Source organism: Urocitellus parryii, chromosome 4 (genome assembly GCF_045843805.1).
Source record: "Urocitellus parryii isolate mUroPar1 chromosome 4, mUroPar1.hap1, whole genome shotgun sequence".
NCBI lineage: Eukaryota > Metazoa > Chordata > Mammalia > Rodentia > Sciuridae > Urocitellus > Urocitellus parryii.
Window position 1 is genome coordinate 61,015,555 of NC_135534.1, and position 18,250 is coordinate 61,033,804.

At 37.6% G+C, this 18,250-nt stretch overlaps 2 protein-coding genes across 2 annotated transcripts; one reads left to right on the top strand and one right to left on the bottom strand.

Moving 5' to 3' along the window:
- The first annotated feature begins 6,046 nt into the window (after window positions 1-6,046).
- LOC113191355 (olfactory receptor 51I2-like) lies at window positions 6,047-6,997 on the top strand. Its single transcript, XM_026401068.1, has one exon. The coding sequence runs from the start codon at window positions 6,047-6,049 to the stop codon at window positions 6,995-6,997; it is 951 nt and encodes a 316-aa protein (XP_026256853.1).
- A 3,603-nt stretch (window positions 6,998-10,600) lies between these two features.
- Window positions 10,601-11,757, bottom strand: Or51q1 (olfactory receptor family 51 subfamily Q member 1). Its single transcript, XM_077797928.1, has 2 exons — window positions 11,456-11,757; window positions 10,601-11,264 (listed from the first exon to the last, which is right to left on the bottom strand). The coding sequence occupies exons 1-2, from the start codon at window positions 11,743-11,745 to the stop codon at window positions 10,601-10,603; spliced, it is 954 nt and encodes a 317-aa protein (XP_077654054.1). The 5' UTR covers window positions 11,746-11,757.
- Between the last annotated feature and the right edge of the window lie 6,493 nt (window positions 11,758-18,250).

An 18,250-nucleotide genomic window follows, 5' to 3' on the forward strand; every position in this document is an offset into this window, starting at 1 on the left:
TTTTTGAAGCATAGTATTCTCCTTTCTAATGACTCCCAGTGATTAGATTCTTATATGTCAGCTGAGAAGCAAGAGTTAAAAAACAAAAAACAACAACAACAAAAATCACATAGTCAACAAAAGTTTGAAAGGTGATTCTCAGAGTAAAACTCCCAGATCAGCATCATCGGCATTGTTTGGAACTTTAATTAGACACACAAATTCTGAGAACTGTTCTCAAACCTCCCAAACCAAAAATTCTGGATGGTAGACACAGCAATTTGAGTTTTAATAAGCTTGCTAACTTATTCTGGTAGTTTTAACCTAGAATACTGGCCTAGAATGTTTGGGAAAGCTGCAATTAGTTTTGACTAGACAACAGGGAGGTCTTTCATTGAGGAGCTTGGGGAGCAAGGACTTTAAAGATTGCCTAAATTAACAGGTGAATGACTTAAAATTTGGAGAAACTGAGTGCTTTACAACTAAGTGTAAACTTACTATCTCTAAGAGACGATGCAAGTGGAACATAGAAACAACTTCAGAGGAATCTGATGAACTATCTTCACCCATGTCACAGTCACTGCCCATGATGTGACTCCCTTCCATTCCTCCCAATCCCCACTCCTGACATTCCAACCTACTAGGCATCAAAGTTTAGACAAGCTCTGATTTTAGGGCTGCCACCTAGGTACATAGAAACTAGAGAGAAAAATTTCAGTTAGTTTTTTTTTTTTTCTTTCTCAAGTTGCTTTGATACTTCAGAGCACCACAAGGGGGAAAGAAAGTTCTCTATGCCCATCTTCTGTTTGACTCTCCACACACATTCTACCACATGATAGAAACGGGAGAGAAATTTCTGTCATTTTTTTCCTCAGTAAACCCTTACTCTATGAAAAATTGAAATTAAAAGAGGTTAAATTGAATCTTTAATAGGAAGAACAAATGTTGGGGAAAAGAACATATTTGGAGGATCTGAAATTGAGATCTACAGCAGAAGTAAGTTACCACTAATTATCAGGTGTTCTATAATTAATTAAAAACAAAGAAGCCTATTACATCCTTCTCATTTGCATCTCTATCTCCTGTAGACAGAAATATATACTTTACAAATTAGGTTCCAAGTTCAAGTTGGAAGAATATGAATCTCCTAAAACCCTAAAGTAAAGCCAGGACATAAACCTAGGTTTGTGACTTTGAACTCCGTGTTCCTTTGCTGCCCTGGAATGTCTATCTAGAAGAGACCCTGAGCTTGCGGAACATGGTGAAGGGTCAATGGAGATGGGATGGCAGTGGAAATTAAGTAGGGAACAGTGGGGATAAATGGATCAGGGTAGCCAAGGGCATGCACTCTAAATTCTGGGGTTTTCTCTGGGCTCCAAGCTCTGTTCTCTGATATCCAAGCTCTAAAATTTTTCTTCTGGGTTCTGTGCTTTAGGATCTAGCTGAGATCTGGGTTTTATGCTCAAAATCCAGGAACCTACACTTTGGATTCTGGGCACACACTTTTAAATTTTAGATTGGATAGTTAAGTGTAGGTATGTGAAGCTATGAAGCTTGGAAAATTTTTTCTCCATGTTCTTCATCATGAGAAAGAAATTGAAATTTTATTCTTTTGTGTGTGTGTGTGTGTGTGTGTGTGTGTGTGTGGTGAGAGGACACTTCCAGGGGAAGTGTTTTCATATACATTCTTATCTTACTATGATACATCTAGCCTAATTCTCTCTTGGGATCAGAAGCCAGCTTGTCACAAGCTATGAAGGATTCATTTCTGTTTTCTGTAAAAATATTAGGATGTCTGTATAGCCTGGCCATAAGTTGATGTTGTAAAGCTGCTTGGAATGCCTGCCTGTACCTTGAACTCACCCATGCCCAGTTTTCCCTGACCAGATAATAACCCTTTCCTAAACCTTAGTGATGCCTCATAAATCCTGGCCTTCCCTGGCCAGATAACGACCCTCTCTGAGGCTCTAACGACCTTCATAAATTCTGATGTAGGGGGCCAGCAAAAATGTAAACACACTAACATTTGTGTGTTATGCTTCTCAGAGTTCTGTTATCTGTAACCCCTCTTTGTGAAACTTTTTGGGCTATAAAGCTGGGCTGTAAGAAAGCTGCGGGGCTGTCCTTGGCTCCCACGATTTTGATGGGACAGGCAGCCCCGGTTGAAATAATAAGCTTGCTTTAATTTGATTTTAATTGGAGTCAATGGTCTTTTCTTGCATCGTAGTCTAACAACTATTCCCCAGGGGAGATCTAACCCCCTCCTTTTTCCATTACCAATGAAGCATCACACTCAGGCAAAGAGTACTCTGGAGGCCTTGGTCTCTGGGAACTCTGACTCAAAGACATTAAATCTGCCTCCGCCCCTGGCTACTCACTGCCTGAGGCTCACTGTGGATGGTTATAAGCTCTGGCCCTCTTGCATCCCAATAGTGGCTTGCTTCACAAAGCCCCACCCAGTGAGTTTGAATCTGTTTTTGTTTTCCAGATGTGTCTAAGAAGTGTGTTTTTATTGACAATTCTGTTTGTGTTCCTGTATGAGGTTCTCAGTCTCTTTGATCATATTTTTGAGTGAGTTTCTGTCAATGCTTGTGTGTTTCAATAGTTGCCACAATATGTTTAGCCTATGATAGAGAGGTTTAAGGCAAAACAAACAAACAAAAATCCCCAAATTTCATTTTTTAGAAAAAAGAATATGTGGGGCTGGGGTTGCAGCTCAGTGGTGGAACCCTTGCCTAGCATGTGTGAGACAATGGATTTAATTCTCAGCCTCACATGTAAATAAATGAATAAAATAAAGGTCCATAAAATTTATATATATATATATATAATTTTCAAAAAAGAAAGAAAAGAAAAAGCAATAGGCATTCAAATGCCCTTGTGGTCTCCCACCCACTTTCAAACAGGGTTTCCAGAGTCACCTTCAGATGACATGCATTGGAAACTTGCCTCTGTCTTTCCCACACAGATTTGGAGATAAGATTTTCTGTCACTGAACAGGAGAGAATTTGACAGTCTGGAATCTCAGGCCTGAGACAGGAGGAGAGTTGAAAGGGCCTTTCAAGGTTATCTTGTCTTTCTCTGAATATCTTCCTTATCCCGAAGCTTATTATTTTATCACATAGCTTTGACTTTGAGAAAAATGTTCCTTATGACTCCCATACTGTCTCCTGGCCACCTCCACCTGTGACTCACCACCTGTCACATCTATTTCTGCTGTGGTTCCCTCTTGTCAAAATGAAGTGTCCTCTGTTCCTTCAATTATTTCCTTATATCTTAGTTTCTCTTACCTTTGCTTATGCCAGAGTTGGTTCAACTCTTATCTAGAGTACAGAACTCAGAACTGAATGTGCTTCAATTATGTCCTGAGTAGTATAATAATGCATTTTATTTGTTGATGGTTTTTAAAGAATGTTTTTATGTCACAAACATGGGAATAGCCATGGAGGTGAGGTAAATAAGGTACAAATCTGATATTAAAATAATTCAGCCTCAAAGGAAAGACAGAGGCATAAATGCCATTTTAATATGATAGGAAAAGTTCATATAAAAGTTCAGATGAGAAAATTACTATTCCTGCTCAAATGATATTAGGAACAGTTGTCAATTTGCAGTAAGATATATATATTACACTGCTCATTCCTATTACACTTACTATCCATTGTTAGTCACCCTAACAAGAGGACTCATGTGGTATGGAAATGGAAAGTCAGAAACTTCAAGAAGAAGCTAAAGGAATTTAGGATAGGTTATATGGAGAAGGGAAGATTATAGGATACCATGACTAAAATGTTCAGATATTATTTATCAATTTAGCTATTTATTCATCCAGTTATATATTTATTAAGCATTTTCTATGCACTTGAACACGTGTTACTATTAGGTATGTAGTGGGAAAAAAGTCAGCATTATTATTTCTTTGATGGAGTTTGCAATCTAGTAGGGGATACAAACATTAAACCAAAGAATATACATGTAAATAAATGCCTACAAATTAAGATAAGGGTTGCAAGAAAATTACAGATACTGTGAAGAGCAAAATTCAAGTGATAGCTGAGTAAGATTATTGTGCCTCCATGTTTGCATCTATAATACAGAGAAAATAGATTTAACCCAAAGGTAAGAAAGTTCTCTATAAGTCAGTGAGACCTGACAAGGATAGTGGTTTCAGGAAGCAATAAGAGTATAGACATTGAGAATGTTCAGACTAAGCATAAGAATGTCATGGTGAAGATTCTCACAGCGTGTACAAGACTGGGCTCTGGTCTGATTCACCTTCAAGCAAGTGCAACAATAGCCCTGAATCTAAGCTACTGCTGTGGATGTCACCTTAGAGTATTACAAGTGAATCTACGTTTGTTTAAAGGAGCTCCAGGATTCTGAAGAATCATCAGATGATGAATCACAAGGAAATGTGAAATTGTAGTTAGAAGTTAGGGAGGAAACTTTCTGAAATAAAAAGTGTATGGAGGAGACTTAGGAAATGCTTGCAGGTTTCATTGTGGTCTAAAAGGATGTCACTATAGTGATTAGAATGTCATAAAATGAGTCTGGAGTTGTTCTCAACACTGAATTCATCTCAGAAAATTTTTAGTAAAATTCATAATTTGATGCTTTACCCAGAGGTTCCAGTTTAATTTGTGAGATGTTTCCTGGGCACTGGGATTTTTCGTTCTCCCCATGTGATTTTAATGTGTAGCCAAGATTGAGAACCACTGATCTATAAGGTCGACCCAAGAGAAATCTGTGGATAAGAGGCACTTGGTAGTGTATTTCATTTGTCAGAGAAGTTGCTAGTTTTGAGGGAGGCCCAGAAAGAGTGTGCAAGAGGTTTTAACAGAGCTGTGTCTGAAGAGTGACTATCATAAGAGTGCAGCTTCTTTGACTGTCCTTCTTGTTACACTATGCTAGTGTCCAGTCATAGCTCTTTGTATTCCATGGGCTCTCCAGTTCTCAATCATTTATCCCTTCCAGCAAAGCATTATCATTTAATTATTTAGATCTTTGAGCCGTTTCACATGAGCATAATGTGACCATAGGATAAAGAACTGATACAAAATCATTGATTCCTACATCCAATCTGTGAAACAGTGTTAATTCAGCTTTCATGCTCATTGTGACTGCATATTCCTATCTACTATTTTACAAATTTAATATATCATATTATGTTATATTCAATGTGTTATGCTATATTAAGTTATTTCACATTGCATTACTTTAAATTTTATGTGACTTCCAACTCCTGATTGGTTTTTAGCTATTGATCCCTGACTCTTGGTCTCAGATGGAATCTTTTATCTCTGAATCTTTGATCTCCATGGTTTCTAGGTCAAATCTGCTCATTTAGAAAGGAACACATCTCTGATAATCTTTCTGTTTTTATACTGGAAGGTCACTGTATTTTAGCATAATTTTAAGATGGATTGTTAATTTCCTTCATAGTCCATATTTCTCTTTTGAAACAGTTTGAAACTGCAGTTACAATTTTACTGGAAACATTTTTCCCTCCCTAGGATTCAGCAGGGACTCATGGAGACTATCACTTTCCTAGGTGTTTTTGTCATCTTAGATCCATGTCAGCAGAGCTCAAACTCAACTCTTTTTGATGACTCTAGCCTAGGTCAGAGTTTGCTCTCATCTCTGTAGTGAAAATGAATATAAACTCTGAACGTATATTAATTTTCTCAATTTTTCCTTATGTTCAAATAAAGAGAATAATACTATTTTCTTTCATTTTAAAAGTAAAGTAATTGACTGAGTATGGATCTGACTCAGATCTGAGTTATTTAAGTTTGTGTCCCATTTTTAAGCTGTGTTATCTCCCACAAAATTGGGCAGTCTAACATATCTCTTTTACTATAACATGTTAGGAATGTAGAACTCAGGAGAACAGGAGTAGAGATGAGACTGTGTGTTACTCCAGCTTCCCCCACCCTTCCTATCTCATTTTTGAGCCTTCAGAGTGGGCTACTGAGGCAGACAACTTCATCTTGTGAGAGCTGATTTTCTTTTTAATTTATTTTGTTTTTCAAATGGCAGGTGAAGACTAATACCTGCTGTCGATGACATGGGAACTGAGAGCAATGGAAGCCTCAACCGCCTATCTGTCTTCCTGACTGGCATCCCAGGACTGGAGGCCCAACATGGCTGGTTCTCCATCCCCTTCTTTACCATGTACATGGTGGCCATTGTGGGAAACAGCCTAATCATGGCAGCAGTGCAGGCAGACTCTGCCCTTCATGAGCCCATGTACCTGTTCCTCTCCATGTTGGCCATTAGTGAGGTGGGCGTCTCTGTGTCTACACTGCCTACTGTTATGGGTATTCTTTGGTTTGATGCTCACAGGGTTGACTTTGATGGCTGCCTGGCCCAGATGTTTTTCATTCACACCTTCTCCTGCATGGAGTCAGGGGTCCTGTTGGCCATGAGCTTTGACCGCTTTGTAGCCATTTACAACCCATTGCGCTATACAGCCATCCTGACCCTGCCCCGCATCATCTCTATGGGTTTGGGCATTACACTGAAGAGTGTAGCACTCATGGCCCCACTTCCAGTCCTGTTGAGGCAACTGCCCTATTGTCACATTAACATCCTCTCCCATTCCTACTGCCTCCATTCAGACCTGATCCAGCTGCCTTGTGCTGATACTAAGCTCAACAGCATCCTGGGCTTGGCCATTGTCCTGGCCACTTTTGGGCTGGACTCACTGCTCATTGTGGTCTCATATGGGCTGATTCTTTACACAGTGTTGGGTATTGCTTCTGGGGAGGGAAGGTGGAAAGCTCTCAACACTTGTGTGTCACACATCTGTGCAGTGCTTGTGTACTATGTGCCTATGATTGGTGTGTCTGTCATGCATCGGGTTGCCAAGCATGCCTCACCTGTGGTTCACACGCTGATGTCTAGCATCTATCTCTTTGTGCCACCAGTGCTCAACCCCATCATCTACAGCATTAAGACTCAGCCAATCCAACAGGGAATTGCTACCTTATTCTCCTGCAAGAGGAAATCGATCTAAGTCACTCCTTCAGTCCAAAAGTTTGATGTTTCTGCTATGGGCAAAACTCAACACTAGGAACTTTGAGGATAAACAGGAAGGAGAAATTCGAAGCATTGTCACAGGCTTGAATCTGAATCCCAGGAATTACTCCTAAGTCCTTTACCTCTCACATTTTATTCATATATATGTCTCTGTGTGGGCACACCTATATACCCTTCATTTCTAAGCAGATATAACAACTTGAGGGCAGAAATAATGAAATTACCTCCCCACCTCATCCTCTTAGTAGTTCTAGCAGAAGCCTAAAAAACGGTAAGCTAACAGTAAAGGCCTGAAACCTTGTGATATTTGAATTGAAATAAAACAAAATTTTATTTTATGGGATAGCTAGGGTTTAAGAACACCACCTTCCTATCATCATAAAGAAAGATCATCCTGGGCAACAAAAGGGGGAAATGTTAGAGTCTGTAAACAAGTCAGGATGGCTCCTGGCAAATGTTAGAGTCTGTAAACAAGTCTGGATGGCGCCTGGCATATTGCCAGAGGGAGTGGTTTGTGAAGTAACGCCAGCGAGCCATTAAGTGTGGAGATTCCTTATTGGTTGACTGCTGTATCTAGTTTATGCTAATTAAGATAAGTTGTGTGGAATGTATAAATACCACTCCTGTCCTACAATAAAGGGCTCCCACTCCTGCTGTATCAATGTACACAAGTTGTTCGTCACCCCCCCCCCCCCCCCCCCCCCGGTTATTTTGCTGCAGACGGACTGCTGCACTGATCTTCACCAATTAATCTGTCCAAACTTAATCCTCCATTAAGTTTATAATTATTTTGCAACGGAAACTCAGAGAACATCCTCAGTACTCAATGTGGTGATTCAGGAGAAAGGAACCAGAATTGACGTGCATTCTGGAGAAGAGCCCCCTAAGAGAATAGCTTAGGTGGGACAGTACAAAAAGACATTAAAAAAGGACAGTATAGCTTAGGTGTTAGTGTCAATGTGCTAGAATTCTCATCAACTCAGATGCACATCTCTTTTGTATAGAATCATTGTTTCTAGTTTACTACCCCAAACTCTCCTGCCACAAGTCAGGACCATGTGTACTCCCTCAGTAATATTATGGGGTTTTATTTTACATGTATTATTTCACAATTCTGACTATACGTTCCTCTTATTTCTGTATAATTTAACAAATGAATTCCCTTATCATAAAAAGATTGAAAGATGAAAAAAAAAAAAAGAAAGAAGAGTTTAGGCAGATTTCTAGCAATTGTTTCTTCTAATAGTCATGTAACAATGAGAACTCTCTTGACCTTTCTGAGCCCAAACATCTAATTTCCAAAACTGGGTTTCTATTTGCTGTGGCTTTTATCACAATTAAATTCTTTAACTAATCTTTTAGCTAGCTGATGAAAGGACATCCTATATATGTGTGTTACGTTGTGACCAGATTCAATTCCGTAGGTCTCCCTGAATATGCTATTGAATTGGGGCCTTGGTGCAAATTACAAAAATTCATTGAATTTGAGAACATTTTCTGAGACATACCTCAATATTTTTTTTGGGGGGGGACATTAATTTTGAAATTTATTATAGACTTTTGAAAGGTAAAACTTTTCTATTCATATGTTAATAGGCACTTGGGTTGTTCCCATATCTTGGCTATTGTGAATAATGGTTTCACAAATATGATGATGCAGAGTCTCTTTAAGACCCTAATTTTGATTTATATGTGCCCAGAAGTAGGATTACTAGATCATTTGGTAGTTCCATGATAAGCTTTGGAAGACTCACCATTCTGTTTTTCCATAGATGCTGGACACCTGAATAAAGTTATTCTTAAAATTCCTAGGAAGATTCTCAATCTATATGCAGTTCTGAGGTTCATCTTTATTTTTAGATTGAATTTGTTACTGATAATTCTGGACATATGGTGATTAAGAGGTGAGAAGAGGGCAGTAGCATTGGAAATATCCCAAGATGCAGGAGTGGGTTAGTGGACATTCCTAGGGAAAACCCCAAATGCATCTCTATTTATATCTCTGTTTAAGTTGGGGCCTTTATCTCTGTCTATCTATCTATCTATCTATCTATCTATCTATCTATCTATCTATCTATCATCCAGAGAGAGACAATTAAAAATATCACAGAATGAGATTAAAAGAAGGATATAATATTAAGAGCAGCCTATACTCTAAACAGGGTGTTTTTTAATTTAAGCAAAGCTTTTTTCATACCCTTTATTCCTTACTCTTTATTGATAGTATTTACAATTTTGATGAAGGTGGTCCTTCCTTTTACTTCATGTTTCTCTATCAAAAGCATTCTTGCAAACCTGACAGTTTATGTGTGTTTTATATCCAATATCTACTAAAACTTCTTATGGAGGCATAATTGTACAGACTTTATAGATAAAGAAACTGCTTACAAAATGATAAACAACTTTTTCAACTCATTGATTAACAAATCATGATGACACATCAAGGATATCCACCATAATGAGAGCACAGCTTGAGCCAGTGTAGAAGGCAAAACTAATTTTCCACCATTTTGAGTTGGTTCTGTATATTCACACAAAATATTGACAAGTTTCTTGCAATCTTCCAGAGATGACTTTCTTGGAGTTCCTTCTTGCACCTACCATCCTCTTTAAGCAAGAGTTTCCATTTCCGAATCTGTGACTCCACCACTAAGTTTAAGTGAACTTTGAATTGGAAATTAGTTTAACAGTTTCTGAAACTCCAAGAGTATTTTCTCTTTGACTTTTGGTGATTAGTATTTGTTTTTCTTTGCACATAGCACCATTATCCATAATGTTTTGCTTTTTTCAGTTTGGTCTCCTAATTTATGAAGGTTGTCTTTTATTATTTCAGTTTGAGATTATATGAGAACCAGCATTAATTAAACGTTGACATTTGCTTTAGAAATTACTTATAAGGATATGAACATGTTATAGCTTCGATGAGAATTTTTATATAGTTATCAGAATTTAAATTTTATAAAGCAGAATTTTATATTTTATCATATACTTAACACTGCAAAGAAGGAAGGAAAGGCTTCATATTTTGAATCATATTTTAATTTTTTTTCTTTTCTCTAAGTCAAGTGATTAGTGAAGTGCAAGGTTGGGTTTTTTTAAAAACTATTGGGGGGGCTGGGGATGTGGCTCAAGTGGTAGCGCGCTCGCCTAGCGTGCATGCGGCCCGGGTTCGATCCTCAGCACCACATACCAACAAAGATGTTGTGTCCGCCGAGAACTAAAAAATAAATATTAAAAATTCTCTCTCTCCTCTCTCACTCTCTCTTTAAAAAAAAAAAAAAAAAAAAAAAAAAAAAAAAAACTATTGGGGTTGGGGGTGTAGCTCAGGCGTAGAGCATTTGCTTGGAATGCATGAGTCCTGGGTTCAATCCCCAGCCCTGCAAAGAAAACAAAAACAAAACCTATTTCTTATAATTTCTGGTGAAGCAATAGTGATATCTTTTTATTTACAATGGAAGCTTTTTATATACCATCTGTTCCTTTCATCATCTATGCTACTTAAAATTGTGATGGTAATGGTCTTTGCTCCTGACTCCACGTTACCTAATAAAATGATTCCAGTAAATCTAAACTTCAATAGTTAGTGCATTTTCCTCTGAAATAGGAGGCGAGTAATTCCCTGATGGATCTGCTTAGTCTTTGCACTGTAAATGATAGGATTCATCACAGGTGGGGCCAGCAGGTAGATATTGGCCATGATAACATGGACCAGTGGAGAGGCATGTTTGGCAAAGCGGTGAGTCATAGATACACCAACCATGGGGACATAAAGGACCAGAACAGCCAGAAAGTGAGAAAGACAGTTATTGAGGGCACGAAATCGCTCAGTCCGGGTGGCTGTGCTCAAGACATTTTTCAAGATGAGTACATAGGAGAGTACAATGAGCAGAGGGTCCATTACAATAATGAGCAGGACCAGGGCAAATCCATACCAGGCGTTGACTCGGATGTCAGCACAGACCAGGTGAATCATATCCTGGTGGAGGCAGTAGGAGTGAGAGAGTAAGTGGGAGCGGCAGAAGGGCAGGCGCTTGAGTAGGAAAAGTGAGGGAAGAACAGCCAGGACACAGCGGCAAATAATGGCTAACCCAATTCTACAAATGACCTCACTGGTGAGGATGGAGGCATAATGGAGGGGGCGGCAGATGGCCACATAACGGTCAAAGGACATGGCCAGCAGGACGGAAGATTCCATAAAGGAGAATCCATGGAGGAAGAAGAACTGTGCAAAGCAGGCCTCAAATCTGATTTTTTGAATGTTTTTTTTTTTTTTTTTTTTTTTTTTTTTTTTTTTACTTTAAATTTTTATTTAATATTTCTTTTTTTTTTTTTTTTTTCTTTTTTTTTTTTTATTGGTCGTTCATAACATTACATAGTTCTTAATACATCATATTACACGGTTTGATTCAAGTGGATTATGAACTCCCCCTTTTACCCCGTATTGATTTTTTGAATGTTGAACCAGAAGAGCTGCATGACTGTGGGCAGAGTGGTGAGTGTGAGGCCCAGGTCAGTCAGAGCCAGCATGGAGAGGAACAGGTACATGGGCTGGCGCAGAGACGGCTCTATGCAGATGACAGCAAGAATGGTAGTGTTTCCCATGATGGAGATGGCGTAGAGACAGAAGAAGGGGATGGAGATCCATATGTGAGAAGCTTCAAATCCAGGAATGCCCGTGAGGATGAAGTAGAAGGGAGCGTGGGTGGTGTTAGTCACAGGCCCCATTTTTGATAGATGCAGAACCCAGAATCTGTGTGTTCCACATTAAGAATCTCATCAGTATGCTACCACCACAGAATCACTATCTATTAAATTCAGGATACAAGCATGCTTTTAAGATTTCTTTTTCTAACTCCACTGAGCAATACACTAGCCGGAAACACAACAAACAGGCATGCCTTTTTATAAGTCTCTATTTCAGGTAAGTTCATGTTTTGCAAACCATATATATATATGGTTTGCATATATATATATGTCATTACATCCCAATGACTCTTATACATATGTACATATGTACCTGCACAAATATTTTGAATTATGGAAATTTGTTTTATTAATAGTTTAAATAACTTTCAATCAAGTCTATAAACAACCCACATTTTACTTGACATATAGGAAAATAAAATTTTACTGATTTATATTATTTACTTGAATAGAAATAGTTTCAAAGGGTAAGTATCAAAGTGATGCCCAAGTTGAACACATGTAGATTATAGTAAGAATTTTTTTTTTTTTTTTGAGCACTAGAGCAGGAGGAGACTCCAGGGAAAGAGTACAGAGTTGGTTTGTGCAAGTTGAGTCTGTTCTTCATAGAAGCTATTCAAGAGAAACTACCACCAGATGGACAGAGAGAGGAAGTCTGCTAGGGGTCAAGGTAATTTCAGGTAATAGAGAATCTAAAGTTAACATAAAGGGCTGGGGATGTGGCTCAAGCGGTAGTGCGCTTGCCTGGCATGCGTGCGGCCCGGGTTCGATCCTCAGCACCACATACAAAGATGTTGTGTCCGCCGAAAACTAAAAAAATAAATATTAAAAAAGAAATTCTCTCTCTCTCTCTCTCTCTCTCTCTCTCTCTCTCTCTCTCTCTCTCTCTCTCACTCTCTTTAAAAAAAATTAAAGTTAACATCAAAATTTAAGCAAGAATTCAGCATGAGAAAAAAAGGAGTCCTAAGGCAGATTTATGAGAAAATGAACAATTTAGCAGGTAAGTATAAGTAGAAGAAAAATAAAGGCAATTATGGAGGACTGTCTAAAGGGAGGAAAACAGAGAAAATAAAATCAAAAGCCAATTAATTAAAGGGAATATCCACCGCAGTTTAGAGCAGCTACTCAGACATTCAATAAAATCAGTACTGAAAAGAGTTTAGTTAGTTTAGGGACAAGAATATCACCAGTAACATTTTGGAGGAACAGTTTAGTAGAGTAATTGGAAAAGAAGCCAAATTAGTGGTCTGAGGGATAAATTAAAGGGGGGGGGGGATGGAGAGATTTTGTAGTTTTGTAGACTGTGTTCTCAAATCGGTTTATACTGCCCCCCTATGGGCGAATGCAGACTTTAATTTTTTTAATGAAAAAATATAATGACTGAACCCTTATTAATCTTTGAAGTGTTCTGGGAATAAAAGCTCAGAACATGTTATAAGAAATAAACAGTACCTAGAATCTACCTACAATCCATGTATTCTAACCATGTCCCCCCTGATGAGCTTCTAAGTGTCAAAGTATAATCCTGGGAAAAATCTCTTAAAAATTTAAGAAACTGGGAGAAATGGGAGGAAGAAAATAAAGATAAAATAGATTTTTAAATTAGAAAAATAAAAATATTGAAACTTCTAGAAATTATTTGGTGGAGTCAATATAATTTGGAAGCTTCTAATAAATATGGTCAGGAAAAAAGAAATATAGGCAAACATTGAGAACTGAAATGTAATATGAAAGCAAAAATTGTAGTGAGATTATAGAGACTAGTGAGAATCACTGATCAAATAATAAACAACAAGAATTGAAATGTCCTCTGAGGCTTAAACTGTAAATCAAAAGACAAGAGTCCATAAACTAGGTGTGGTGGTGCATGATTGTAATTCCAGTAATTTGAGGTAGGAGGATTGCAATTAGAGAATAGCCTGGAAATTTAGCAAGACTCTGTCTGAAAATAGAAATAAAAGGAGCTGGGAATTTAGCTAGGGCTAGGGATACCCCTGAGTTTAATCCCCAGTACTTGAACAGCAATAACAGCATCAAAAGACAAGAGGCAAAAACAAAAGTTTTTAAAAATCTCCTAGCACCGAGTACTAATGATCTTGATTAATATACCTGAGAAGTTAACAATTTATCAGATATTCCAAATAAATATATTTAATAAGATAAATAGTTGTACAAGGATAAAGGAAAGAAAAACCTGAGACAATTTTCAGTGCTGCCCATCCAAATGCTGTGCAGAAGGAAAATGTGTCTGCAGCCAGGAAATGGCAGCTGCATGGGGATCAAATGGGGCTACCTGGTCCAGACATTTTAGCTTTCAGTCAATGACTGCATTCCTGTGCTCTCACAGGCACTTTTGGCCACAGTTTGGCCCCTATGTCTTTTAAATTTTTTTTTTTCTAGATGGTAGCCACACATCTTTTCTTCATATGTATGATACTTCCCCTAGTTCTTAAACTGTGGGCTTTTAATTTTATTTATTTTCAGTTTGGTTAATATAAATATTAATAGGGAATGAAATTATACTTAATTTTGAGAGACTAATGATTATGAGCCAACAAACTAAGGTCTTAAATGGAATTAAAAAGCACTGAGTAAATTGCCATATTGAAAGGATTCTTGTAAGCTGACATCAAGATTTCCAAATATTTTTTTTGAGCTTCAGTATTTTAAACTTCATAAACAACAACAAAAAGAATGAATTTGAATAAATCATATCCCATGCTTTCTTAATTGTATAAAAATGATTCCTAATGATATATACATCTAAAAAAGAAACAATAAAAAGAAAGAGTGGGTAGCTGTGTGAGATGATGGTTATGTTCACTTGCTTCACTACAGAAATTATTCTATTACACACACTTTCCCCCATAACATCATGTTGTATACCTTAAATGTACATAATAAAATTTATATTAAAATCTTATAATATTTTCTCTCAAGTAAAATATCTCATCATGTTGTAGTTGAACACAACTGAGACCGTCCATGTGACATGCTTATCACTGAATGACAGAGAGTAGAGAGATGAACGATAATGGCAGAGCAACAATGTTTGCCCAGTTTCCTCGGTGCTGTGTGATGTTCTAGAATTTTTCTTATTTTAATTCACTTTACTTAATAATTACACAATGGCTGTCTTTCATATTAAATAATAAAAAATGTGTAGTGCTGATGAAAATATGTATTTATTTCTTTGAAGAGCCAGGAATTCTTGATGGAAGAAGGGATCTACCAGCTGTTTTGCAGTTTTAAAAGGGTGGAGAAAGTGATAAGATGGGAGACAAGATGATACAGTGACATACACAGGAAATGGCAACCTCCTTAGCTGTCTCAGGGTGGGCCTGACTGAAGGTGTGGTGGGAACCAAGACAGGAAGTAGTGAGAACAGAGGGCTCCAGAGGAGGAGGATAGAGTCTTCACAGGGCTTTAAGCCAGAGAGAGACATCATCACTTTTTTTGGTTGGAAAGAGAACGTGGGCAGGTAAAAACAGGAGAGAATTTGGGGGACACAAACTCAATGAAGACAAGCAGGTAAGAAATGTATGAGTGTGTGCATTCATAAGTATGTGCATTTGTGTAAGCATTCATGTGCACATGTGGGGTGGTAGGGGTGAGATCAGAAAGAAGGTGAGATAGATGTGTGATTCCAAAGTCTGTTGGAGAATATTTAAAGGTTTATATTTGGTATTTTTTAACTCATGACAGATTTAAAATTATTGAATATGTGTTAGGAAAAATAAAGATAGAAAAAAGAGAAGATGGGAAGGAGTGGAGAAAGGAGGGATGAGGTAAGAAAGGAGGAAAGGAGGAAAGAAGGGAGGGAGGTGAAAGGGTAAGGCTTAATACCAGTGAAAACCTGATAATACATTTACTTTTCTGCAAAGCAATTATTTCTACTTTCTTAAGTAATTCTCTAGCGAGGCGAAATTTTTAGGGAATTTCCAAGCAAGTGGTGAGGAGACTTCTGCATTGTACTTAATCTTGTTTCTCCTAGCCATGCTTCTTTCTATCAGTTGTCCTTGTGCAGTAAGATCTGGACTCAGTAGCTGGGAAGTATTAAGGAAACTATTTCCTTCATTTCGCATCAGCTCTAAACTCACAAACCCTTACTATGGGGCAAAGTAATTTGCAAGCCCCTGACTAATTTCAAGCCAGCTTTTGTTCATTCTTCATTCATGGTTTCCCATATTTCCTTAAACGCACTCTTTCTGAGACATTTGATGAACCATTTGCAAGACAGAGAGGAAGACTCTTGTGTACTGAGACTACTTCAGCTTTGATGGCCACAGGTTTGAGATAACAAGGGATAAAGACATCAGAGTTCCACTTTGTACTCAGTGGGAGCATAGTGACAACCTCTGCATGAACTGCTTCATGTTTCCTATCTGTCCTATCTCCTCACTCTAGTCTACCTCCTTTTAGGATGTCTCTGAAAAGGGTCTGTTTAATTCTTCCGCTTGTCTTTACAGAGCATCCCTTTTCTCACTCATCCCCTCCTCTTACTTTTATTGCTAACCATCACTGGAGCAGTCCAGCCTTACCTGAGTGTTCTCTGTTTGTTTGTTTGTTTCTCAATGCTCTTTGGTTTCTATTCTCTGCTCTGTGGTTGAGTGTGATTATATGTTCCTGAACATCACAGCCTGGAATACAGGATATGAGTGAAGAGACTTCTGCCAGGATCTTATAGGAGTGTAAAACTTGTGCTCTGAGACCTGAGGCCCTAAGGGAGAGAACCAGGAAGCCAATCATTCGTGTTCACTAAAACAATAGGCAAAAAAAAAAAAAAACCTTATTATAGTCAGGTTCAAAACCTTGAGAGAATGTAATGTGGTTGAAAGGTTCTTTTGGAAATTAGTTCTGAGAAGCTCTCCAGCCTGGATTGGTTAATATGAGCACATATTAACCAATATGTCCCCATATTAACCATATTAACTCTTCAGGGAAGAGTTGACTATGTTTCTTAAGAGTATTGTTGTCAAGAATGAAAAATCTGTTTTCAGTTTACTTAAAAAATACTCATTCAAACTTAAATTTGAAGTATTAAAACTTCCATATGCTGTTCCCCCCTCTAAAGACAAATTCTAAATTAAAAACATTTTTAAATTATTATAAAAATATAAAGCCAAGTAGTAAAATCTCTTGACTTCAGTGAATATGCAGACACCTAGTTCAAGGAATGAGAATTAATAGTAACAATAAGTAAAACCATGAGTAAAGTTCTCTGCTTGATCTATATGTACTAGCAAATGAGCTGACAGACACATGGATATCTGAACATCTTGTGAGGTACACGGAAACAGCCTAACTCCTATCCTAGCAGATGTTGTCTCAGTGATCATTAGTGCCCTCCTGCTTACTGCTGTGCCTTATCTGGTTTGAGAGGGATTGTTCAAAGTTGGAGCAGAGCTGCCCTTTAATATTGTCATGGCATGAATATGACCAAACTCAGTGTTGATGTAGTAGATTCTCAAATCACAGAGAAAAATGGAATTTCCTCTTCCAGTGATCTACAGGGAGCAGCTGGGTCATGCATTAAACTTCTTCCCCAGGAAAGACTGGATCTCTGCTCAGGCCAGAAGTGGCTGCGGTGTTATCTAGAAACAATTGACCTAGGATTTTACATGTGTATTTATTGAGACTGTGTTCTCCATAGTCAATAAAAACCAGCAGCTGTTCAGATGTTTATTTACATGTGTCTTGTGTTTTATTAAGGAAGGCCCAGGGTGCTTCCTTCAAATGTGGCTTGCCTTTGTGATCTGGGGAAGCTCCACCTCTAAACCACTACTGCTACGTCAGAAAGGAGATTGTTATTGCAGAGCAAAATGTTAAGTTATAAACCCTGAAAATGAAGAAATTAAATAACCAATACAAATTGGGAGTAAGGATTTTGGAAGTTATTATGAAGTATTTGATTATTTTACTTCTAGTGGTTGAGGATCAAAAGACACAATTTAAAATTGACAAAGTGATAAAGTAACACTTTTATCAGTAAAAGGAATATTGGTAAAATTGGTAAAACTGATAATATTTGTAATTTTTGAAAATGAAGAAAAATGAGGCATACAAGAGAAGATTTGTCTCTTATGCATATTTGAACAATAAAAATAGTGTTTATCTAGTTTATATATAGAAAAAAACTGTAATGAAATTGAGATTCAGCTTTTTATTCATCAACTTAGCAAACTCCAAGAATATTAAAACACATTTATGGGCAAATAAATAAGTGAATTTTATGGAGGACATTGAAAATATTGTACCAAAGTTGTACAAACTTTGTAACCAAAATTTGTATCAAAATTGTTTCAAAGTTATATAAGTACCTAATTCTTTTTTTTTTAATTTATTTTTTAGGTGTAGATGGACACAACACAATGCCTTTATTTTTATGTGGTGCTGAGGATCAAACCCAGGTCCTGCCTGTGTTAGGCAAGCGCTCTACCGCTAAGCCACAATCCCAGCCCCAAGTACACAATTCTTTACTCAGCAATTCCATCTCTAGAAATTGAGTTTACAAATGTATTTTTAA

Bases quoted from the DNA above. Each gene is read 5' to 3' on its own strand.
- LOC113191355 (XM_026401068.1), top strand. From the start codon at position 6,047: ATGGGAACTGAGAGCAATGGAAGCCTCAACCGCCTATCTGTCTTCCTG.
- Or51q1 (XM_077797928.1), bottom strand. From the start codon at position 11,745: ATGGGGCCTGTGACTAACACCACCCACGCTCCCTTCTACTTCATCCTC. The intron at 11,265-11,455 runs GTAAAAGGGGGA...TCAAAAAATCAG, and splicing joins ATTCAAAAAATCAATACGGG to ATTTGAGGCCTGCTTTGCAC.